The 10,421-nt window shown below is 37.8% G+C and overlaps 1 protein-coding gene across 12 annotated transcripts in view; it reads right to left on the bottom strand.

Moving 5' to 3' along the window:
• LOC108697493 (paired box protein Pax-2-B-like) overlaps positions 1–10,421 on the bottom strand; it is a 69,166-nt gene extending 58,745 nt beyond the window's left edge. For 4 of the 12 annotated variants that reach the window (XM_018227579.2, XM_018227582.2, XM_018227584.2 and 1 more), the window contains exons 1-3: positions 9,778–10,419; positions 6,944–7,112; positions 5,943–6,140 (exon numbers count right to left, since the gene is read on the bottom strand). In XM_018227579.2, coding sequence (XP_018083068.1) covers positions 5,943–6,140; positions 6,944–7,112; positions 9,778–9,820 — 410 coding nt within the window. In that variant the 5' untranslated portion in view covers positions 9,821–10,419. Of the gene's footprint in view, positions 1–5,942; positions 6,141–6,943; positions 7,113–9,777 lie in introns of all 12 variants that reach the window. The other 8 variants (XM_018227581.2, XM_018227583.2, XM_018227585.2 and 5 more) reach the window with 4 other exon arrangements.

Below are 10,421 nucleotides of genomic sequence, written 5' to 3'. Positions count from 1 at the left end.
TGAAAAGTTTATAGGTGCCTCTTTAATACGATTAATGCACAGTTAACATTTATCACATACATATGCTGGAACCTGCTCAAATTGCCCTTTCTTACGTAGCCACAGTGCATGAAATGAATTTTTCTTCACTTTTTGTGTGTGTGCATGTGAGTGCGTGCGGTTGTCTCTGGTGAGCCAGCCCATGCTCTCTTAACATCTCATTAAAATGTAATGCTGATGCCAGCTTAACGGAAGACTGACCCCTAGTTACAGTGCAAAGTTCATTAATGCAAAACCTACTCCGTCTTGCGCAGATGGGAGGGATTCCTGCTCATTATTCTCCTCCCTCTCCAAAAGATCTGAAACTTTGTACAAATCCAACATATTGTGCACCATACTTTGTATCACTGTTTTTTCCAATATAGAGGTTTGTCTGCTTAATTGTATAAATGCAGCTATGTATGTGTGGATGCCCGAATCTTGTTTAGAAATGAAACCCTCCCTGTACAAGCTTATATACCTGTATCTAGGTGTCTACTCATACAGGACTTTGATTCTCCTATACGATATCAGTAGCGTATACAACGCATTGCCTTAGCAATTTGTTAAAGTGGAGCTAATTTGACCTCTGAATTTGACAGATAATGTTTCTTTCTTGTCTTTTGTAATTCTATGCTAATAGTTAAATATTTCGGATAGATTTAAGATGCTGCCTAGATTAAATGCTAGATGAGTTATTGATGGGAAAACAATCCCCAGAGATGGCACTCTTCCCTATTGTATCAGCTTTTTGATAGTGTTAGAGTCTAGAGTCTATTAAAATTGACCCAGTAATCAGCTACCCGGATTTCATTATGTGCTATGCAATTAGGACAAATGCAAAATAGATTTTAACAAATATGTTTATATTATGTCTGTCAAATTCCACCTTCCCCATTCACATAGCCATTGTATGACACTGGTATTGAACTATTTTGTTGTCCATTTCCCACTGACGGTGGATCCAGTTACTGTGTTATTGATTGGTTTTCATAGAGACAGATGGGTCTGAGCAAGTCTCTGATCTAAATCTCCCTCTCTATGGGCCGATTGTTGTAGTGGTGGGGATAGGGTTGCACACCAGACCACCCTCGCTGCACTTCCCTGCTCAGAGTGGACATTAATAAATGAAGCTATGGTGAACAATGATAATAGCAACTGAGACTACCTGTGCACTGTATGGATTTAGAGCATGTTTATAGCACTTCATATCTAATGTGATCATCTTAATGAATTTTCAGCGCTTGCAGCGCTACTAAGTTATTATTATTAACATGTATTTCTATAGCGCCAACATATTGCATAGTGCTGTTGCAGTTGCTAAGAATTCACGCAAAAAATGCATTTTAGCCTTTGTACATGTTTAACTCGGATGTCAGAGAGGTCTTCAAAATGTTGTAGCTTCCACTAGTACTGACAAGTTCACAAACTTTGGGTGCAGTCACCCAGCATCTCGACATATGGGGGAGTGTGTGTGTCTCTCTGGGATACCAAATCATGCAGTACCTTTAAAAATAGTTGCATACAGTGCGAAGAGGTGTGTTAAAATGAATGCATTTCTGACTTAGATACTGTACTTTTAAATATATGTATATTTAAATGCATGACAGGTTTACAAGTATATACCCTTTAGCATAGAATAAATGCTGTAATTCAACTGCCAGCAAGCTCTTGCCGATTCTTAGTGTGATGTTCACAGTCTTAGCTGCTGTCTGACTATGACATTTGACAGCTTGGAAGTTCTTTTTCATAGAATACAAAAAGTAAACTTAAAGGATAAAGATATGTTAGCCACCAAATCTAAGCTTACATCTGGTAAGCTGAATTAGAAAACAAATTAAACTTTGAAATTGTGGAAAGAATCTTTAATCTGCCATTTCCCTTTATCATTATAGAAATCTTGATTTCGAAATTACCCAACAGAATTTTGTTTTGTATGATCTAGAGATAAAAACTATATGCTGCCAACTGAGAAGAAGCAGCAGTGGGTGACGGCCTTACTTTTGGGGTCAGCTGCCTTCTATGACATTACTACCATCCCTAAACTTTCATAGATTAATTCTCTTTTACAAAAGATGATGATAACAGTACAGCTAAGCACTATGTTATTTCACATGAGGGTTTGTTTGCATATTAGTCATATACTGAGGAAACATTTAGCAAAATATTTAAACCACCAAAGAAAGTTAAACGCTAGTATTTTGCATATATTTTGGGGGGTTTAATAAAACATTCCATATAGCGGTACTTGTATAACTACCGGTGAAATATTTAATTGTTCATAGTTTTGTTAAAGTATATTTTCACTTTCATAGAACTGTAATGGTAATAAATCTCTTCAATTTCTGAATGAATACTGCATCCGCTGCATAGGACTAAACATGGCTTCTAACAGAGTATCAGTATGCGATTAATAATGTTGCTTTAATTAATGTTTCTTTTAATTGAGGACCAAGTGGTTACCCAAATGATTGCTATAATGCTTTTAGTTTTTGGAGGGTCTTAAATAATAGACCTAATTCTAAAGAAAGAAGCTTTCCAAGAGCAAGAGAATCCTTCAAATGAGACATGCATCCAACACATGTACCCTGGTTAACAATGTTAACAACCATTACAATCATCACAGGATGAGTACATGAAGTTTACTGTTGATTATCAAATCCATATCCAGATGCAATTTAGAACACAACTGTCTTTCCCCCTAACCCGTATGCTTAACATTTTGGGATATTATGTTGTCGTACGCAGAAACACAAACAGAATTAGCAAAACGTCTCTACTCTTAAAGAAATAAAAAGTACTTTGTCCTTCTAAAAATGTAACAAAAAATAAGAACATATCCTAAACACAAATAAAATGCTTCATGAATTTAGTATCTTTGTCCACCTAGGACTCAACTTTAAGCTACTACATGCTGTATCTATAAGCAGAACCAAAGTGGATCCAACTGTAAAACAACTCAGCTGTCTCTCTTATAACACCAACAACTCCAACCCGGAGTTAAAGCAAAGATAAAACTACTGTTTATTAGTAGTAGAAAATTGGATTGAAATGAAGGGTGGTGACCTAGTATAGGAGCAGAGTTTTAGTTCAACCAATTAAATGAACAACCAACAAAATAAAGGACTTTTGTTAAGCAAAATATTATATTCCCCCAAAAAAATATAAATAAAGGAAATACAAAATAAGAACAGCGAATAGGATATCAAAGACATGATCTTTCTCTATACTTAGCATTAGAACGTGGGTGAATTCCGTGCTGTATAATAAATATAGGAAATATAGGCATCTAAAACATTAAATAATGATTAGAACACAATTAGAACCCTTATAAGTAACACTGGGCATATCTTTAATAAGGATCTTTTAAATTAAAAAAAAAAAAAAAGACAAATCCTCAGCAAAAATATCAACGTAATTTTCAAATCACAATGGCAGAGATATAAAAGCTGAACTAAAAGAAGCCAAAAACATGGGAAGTGTTTCATTCAATCGTGTTTGCTTAAGCTACTCATCAGACAGTCACCTGACCGACATGACTTGGCACTAAAAGGGGCATGATGTCATAGTTTGGTCATATCTTAATATCAGGCTTACTTGTTTATTCTACAGCATAAACAACAGGATGCAATTGAAATCAGGGGCAGAAATGTATAAATATATATATATATATATATATATATATATATATATATATATATATATATATATATATATATATATATAATAACCTGCAATCCCTTACATAAAGCACCTTTACTCTGTCCAACATTTTAAAGCCCTTTGAGACCGTAGGGACCAGCATCCAGCTAAAAAACATTTAGAAGTATGTTCACAATTAAGATATATATATATATATATATATATATATATATATATATATATATATATATATATATATACAGTATATGTTCGGTTTGGAGGTAACACTTCATAGCTGAGAAAAGAAATGGGATCTGGTCTAATTTGCTGTTACCAAAAGGTACTTATAATGCCTACAATTACATTTTCCACATTCTATGAAAAAACAGCGATCAAGCTTTTAGACAATGCAAATTTTTAACCAGATTCCTAAGCCTCCATAATGGATGGCTTTTAATGGTTCAGACAATGGTAAAGGCTGAACCCTTCAGCCATAATTTGCTATGTAATAGGAGGGCTTTTAAGTCTGAGCATTTACTCATTGGAAAATAAATATAAAAAACAATAGTTTTCATTTAAAAAATGAACAATAGGCAGAAATCTCATGTGTTTAAAATCTTTATATCGGAAGACCTCCAACATAGCTGCTTTATATACTGCACTATATATATGCATACATATATTATTTTAAAATTTGATGCTAGCATTTTTGCCTTTTTGTTGACCATTGAAAAGAAAGTTTGGTGGCATCAAAAAGCTATATTAAAATAAAGTGCAGCAGCCTATACTACTATATCTTGATCATAATTTCACATGAACTATAAAGACACTTTCGCTCAGTTTATTCTTATTCGAACATTTTCCAACACAGCCTAAACCAGAACATTAGAGTTGCATGAAGCAATGTGGATTCCATGTGGTTGCATGCTTGCAAATGTTACCCTGCATCACAAAAGGAATTCTATATGGATGCTAAACTACTCCTTATTCTACACATAGATGAAACAAGATTAAAAAAAATGAATATGGGAGGTTTATAGGTAGGTGTATAATTAGTCTATCAGTATTATGTTACCCTGTTCATATCTTAATAACCATTTTAATACAGATGGCACACACTGGGATAATTTGCTGGAGTAGCCTAGCAGTATATTACAGTGCACGTGTGTCTAAGGGAATCTTCTGAAGCCAAGGTACATTCCAGCAGTTAATTTTACCTGCTGCTTGCAAGATGACTTGGGATAATTCCATGTCATTTGTGAAATATTAAAAACATTTACGTGGGATGCCAGTGCAATTGGAACAGATAATATCTAAATGGTATTTTCTGCTTTGTTTTTGAATTGCATTTTCTAATTAGAGCTGTACCGTCTATTTATTTATCTAACCAACATAATAACATGGCTCAGATATTAATCAAGATAGTGGGGGAAAAAAACATATGAACAGATTTATTTGCTTTATTTAATGGGACGGTACATGCTTGCGCTTGTGTGTTTGTGTGTGGGTATTTAGGTCTTGTGATATTATCACTTAAAATGCCTTTTAAAGTATCTTTAAAGACACAGCGCGTATGCATTGTGTTATTTTCTTTTTTAAATCCATTAAAGCCAGTAATTGCCAGTGAACAAGCAGGAAAAGGGGTTCCTCGCAAAGTGCTTTCTGTTAGTCAATCAAAGTTTCGGTTATGGGCTGAATCCTACGTAAACGCCTCGTAATCCTGACCAGTTTTACACGTGTGAGAATGGCTGACTTGTTTGCGACTTTAAGCCTGTTTGCTTAAGAGAAATAAACATTGGTATTTTAATGGTTCAGCAGCTAGGCCCTGCGATTGTCTGCAAATTTGGGAGCTGTTGAAATCTTAATCACTGAGAAAAACGAAAAATAACACAGAGAAACCACACAGAAACATGAAAGTGGCAGATTTTTCTCAAAATCCAGCAAAATTGTTAGTAAAAAAAGTAAGAAAACTGAACTGTGTATAAATGGCTTGATTATAGGCCCCAACACATACACATGGTCATACATAGGGAACTTTGGGAAATTGCTTCTGTATTCTCAATAGTTTATTAGTGATATATGTGTATTATTATTATGAATGGCATTAGCATGTTATTATCAATGTATTAGATCATAAGAATGACAACAAAAAAAACTCAAATCAAAATACAAGGGGCCACACACACACCTGAAAATCCTTTGCATGGGAGCAGTGCTAATAAACAGGTAAAGGGGAGGAGATAATAAATAAGGACACAATGGGGGCAGCGTAATTTCCTTACCTGTTTATGGAGGACACACTGGGAACCGTGTCATTGTCGCAGATTCCTTCAGCCAAAAGCCTATCCCGGATTTCCCAAGCAAACATTGTAGGGTTTTGTCTCTTGTAATCTGCGATTTTGTCGACAACTTTGGGAGTGGCAACCTTGGGTTTGGATCCGCCAATAACTCCTGGTTTAATGCTCCCCGTCTCGTAGTACCTGCCATGGGAAATAGCGCAAGGCGCAAGTCAGCGTGATGGGGACGCAAAAGTTCGATGACAGCATCGCACGATCGTAGGTTTTATTCTGTACCGTCGTGTTATTCAATAAATTAATACTGGCCGGCCCCTTGCTGCTTTTACTACAGGAATCAATGATAACTACCATTTTTTTAATGCAAAATTCAGTGTATTTTTATGTATGTATAGATAGCGACTAATTCATCTATCTGTGATGAGAAAGTAACGAATCTGTGCAATTAAAGGCAGATGAATTGGGGGCATGCTGTTGCGCCTGTCGCAGGCGAACCGTTTCCAGCGCTTTTTTTTTTTTTTTTTTTTAAATTCTGCTCACAAATAAACCGATTAATATTAGAAATTATTCTACGGCATCAATATTAGTTAGCTGATGGGCATTTATTATCCGCTAATAATGACGCCGGGATCATTAGTAGAGCAGTTCTCTCTAACACCCCAATGCTGCGGGATTCTAATACATTTCCCATGTGTGAGTATAATTACTTTCTATAAATACTGGGTGACATCTCTGCGCCTAATAACACAGACCGGCTTGGCCGATGGGCGGCTAAATTTCATTACTTGGCATTTCTGACCTGTGAGACTGTTAGATGGAAAATAGAATAATCTGGTCCATAATTAGATTGAGAGCAAGTGCAGTTTCAAGTTCTTACATTGTCAGCGCATACTGATTGACTCCACGTGGTTGATGAGATTTACACTGTCTGTGTGTGTGTGTGTATATCTGGCGATGGCCCACGATGCCCAGAAGTTAGTGGTGCTTACCTGCCCAGGATCTTGCTCACACATCCATGGCTGACCCTCAGCTGCCTGGAGATATCACAGGGTCTCACTCCTTGGTGGGCCAGTTCCACTATCCTCTGTCTCACCACATCAGGTAGGGGTCTGCCGTTGACAAATACCCCCCCGAGCTGGTTCACACCCCCATGCCCTGCTGGGAAAGAGGGAATGGGGGAAAAACACACACCAGAGGGAGAAAGACACACACAAAACACGCGATTAGTCGGAGACAGCAGAAAGGTAAACAGCATGAATTTAAATGGAAAGATTCTATAACAGACTGCTACTACCTATTTATATATTTATGTCTGTATTTAACAAATTAACGCACAGCGGCACATGCAAATAATGATCACTATATAAATCAGCTGCGATTTCACGCTTATGTTGGGCGATCGTCCTCTATTCTAGGCCATTGTGATACAATTCGCCCCTGGATGGTTCTGCTCGCACAATCTGCCCCAGTTTCGTGCAAAGGACAACACACAGGGCATTCCAGTGGGCTGAATGAAAGTTTTGACAGCAAGGCTTGACACTGGGCTTGAGAAATTGCCTGCCGGCCCATTATATTCTGCCGGTCAAATTGTGGCCCAACACCAACTGTAGCTGAGGGGTGAGGGCTGGGAGCAGGTCTTTAAAAGGCACTTGTTTCAGCTGTCCCCTATCCCCACCCATGAACGGTTAAACGTATCGCCTCCAATCATGGACGCACCGTGCACAAATTCCCACCGAGACAGAGACCACGAGATCGCACGTGATCGTCAGTGGGACTTCAAGTGGCACACACAGGCATGCGCGCTGCAACCTTCTCGTGCAATCACATCGCTGCATTCGGGGAGCTGGCACCAGCGCCCACTTATTTGCAAGGACTCAGGAGGGGCTGTCTGAACAACACAAACGTGGAGGCTGGAGGGTCACTGTCGTATATATTTATTGTTTGCCAAATAAATATACAATAGCTTTATTTTCATAATTGGGTTTCCTTGATTAGATATGACTGTGATAAAAGCGATCTCTGAGTGTTACAAACGGGAGGCAGTTTTCAGGGAGATGATGTATTTATATTGGAGAGAGTTTCTCTGCTGCTGACAGTGATCTATTGAGTCTGAAGTTGAGGAAGCTCTCATTGCCCTTAAATCGATCCAAGACTCTCTGCACAAATATAGTTTTCCACAAACAGCCCCTTCCCATCCAAAATACCCTTTCTCTAACTAAAATCTCTTCCCTTCCCAACATAACCCCCATACTTTCCATTTCCCCAATCTCTCTGACATCACTCTCTGTCCTGTGCCCACTTCCACCCCACATCCCCCAATCTCTCTCCCTATTGCCCTGAGTCTCCCCAATCATGATGGACAATTATTTTCCAGCGATCATGCCATATACTTGTTTTCTCACTACATACAGATCCTTCTGCACATGTTGGCTATAAAGTTACCAGCCAGCAATTCTCTCTGCACCTCTCTGATAAATTATTCAAGGTACCTCTGATAACTCATATTACGTATTATTAAATAGGCAACAGATGCAGATAAGATTAAAAATTAATAATTAAAATTTTACATTCAATGTCCGATTGTTTTTGTAGTAATTGCTTATTGCTTTTTAACTGTTTATCTATCTCTATCTATCTATCTATCTATCTATCTATCTATCTATCTATCTATCTATCTATCTATCTATCTATCTATCTATCTCTCTATCTATCTATCTATTTATTATATATTTTCTATGTTTCTCTTATAACTTAATTTTCCTTTTGGTTTTATTAAAATATATTAATGTCCAGCTTCCACAGTGTTTACAAGAATATTGGAATATTGTAGCGTATTATTAATCTTCGTATATTATATAATAACAATGTAGCATTCTGAAACACACAAAAATAAATCGTTTCATATTTAAATGTATCATTGTGTTTATATTTTAATACATATGTGTACATATGCGGGCAGCCATCATTACACTTTTTTTCGTTAAAAAAAAAAATCGCATTTAACATTCAATATAATACTTCTTGAAAACAACCACAAGGTGCTAATATTTTGAACAGCATGACTAGAGTAGGTATGTAATATAAATATATATATATATATATATATATATATATATATATATATATATATATATATATATATATATATATATATATATATACATTTTGCTGATAACGCAGATATAATATTATTGCTGTTTTACTGTTACAAAGCGGCTTTCATTATTAATAATAAAAAAAAAGATCAACCCGAAAAAAGAGCTTTGAATTGTATTTTAAAAATAAAATGACACTCACCATTTTTTTGACTATTTCTTAAAACACCACTGCTGCTGCCATTGTTATTATTGTTATTATGGCAGTAAGTGAAACGTGTGAATATTGCACAGAGGAAGGAAGGGCTAGTGGCTACATGGTTGGAGTTTTGTCAATGATATTTGAAAATGAAATAGAAATAAGTAGTTGGTGACAGCTGACCCGAATACAGATTTTGTCATTTTTCACCCTTTGAGAGGCATGTGATTTTTGTTTTTGGAATAGTATATAATATACAGAAGGTTACTGGCAGCTAAAGATATATTTTGATTGATGTCTGTGAAGAAGAGGCAGGAGTGGGTATTAGAGATACAAGGGCAGGGGTAGAGCTGGCAGTTGGAAAGCCTATAGAGGAGAAGCTAAGGTAGCGGCACAGAGGAATGTACCAGTGGCAGGTGGGCTGCTATAGGAAGAGGGTTTGAGAGAATGGGGCCCCAGGTGAGCCAAGAGAGCTGTTATTATTGAAGAAAGAAGGCAATTGATGGAGCCAGGCCCCGGTACTACTCACGGTGCATAGCCGAGAAGGGATCTGCCTTGCAGTGCATATCCATGGGGAGGCAGATGAAAGGGTGGAATTCGGCTGTAGTCGCCGTTTCGACTCTGGAGTGAACTTCTAGACTTGAAGAAAATCAGATGGAGGCTTGTGAGCAGCGCTGCACTCCCCTGTCCCCCTCTGCTGCTGCTGCTACTGGGAGCTGGAGGCAGAATCGCACAGTGCAGGCGAAGGCAGAGGCAAATCAGGCAGCTTGGAACAAGGAATCGCTTTCCTTTAGCAGCCTCCGCGGGCACACGAGTAAATCTCAGGGCGGCAGGTGCGGGGCATGACTGCTCTTCTTTCCTTCGAGCCGGGCTTGTTGAGCAGCACAACGGTCAGTTTTGCTTTCCTCCAAAGTCTTTGGCTCGACTTGTCTGACTTCAACGCAAAGTTAAGCAGGAGGCAAAAAAGGAGAGGAAAAAAAAAAAGAATCCAGGGGTGTGTGATTTGTTTGAGGGGGGGTCGCACAATATCCCTAAAATGGAGAGAGCGGCAGGAGTTGTCACTTTAAGGTGGGATGTGTGTGCTAGGAGGTTTGGCTGGAGAATGGAGCCTCCTCTCCCCGTGTGTGTCTCTCTAAAAGCTGCAAAGCCCCTCAGATACCCCCCCCCCCTCAC

Source organism: Xenopus laevis, chromosome 7S (assembly GCF_017654675.1).
Source record: "Xenopus laevis strain J_2021 chromosome 7S, Xenopus_laevis_v10.1, whole genome shotgun sequence".
NCBI lineage: Eukaryota > Metazoa > Chordata > Amphibia > Anura > Pipidae > Xenopus > Xenopus laevis.
This window is presented reverse-complemented; position numbering and strand designations above follow the sequence as displayed.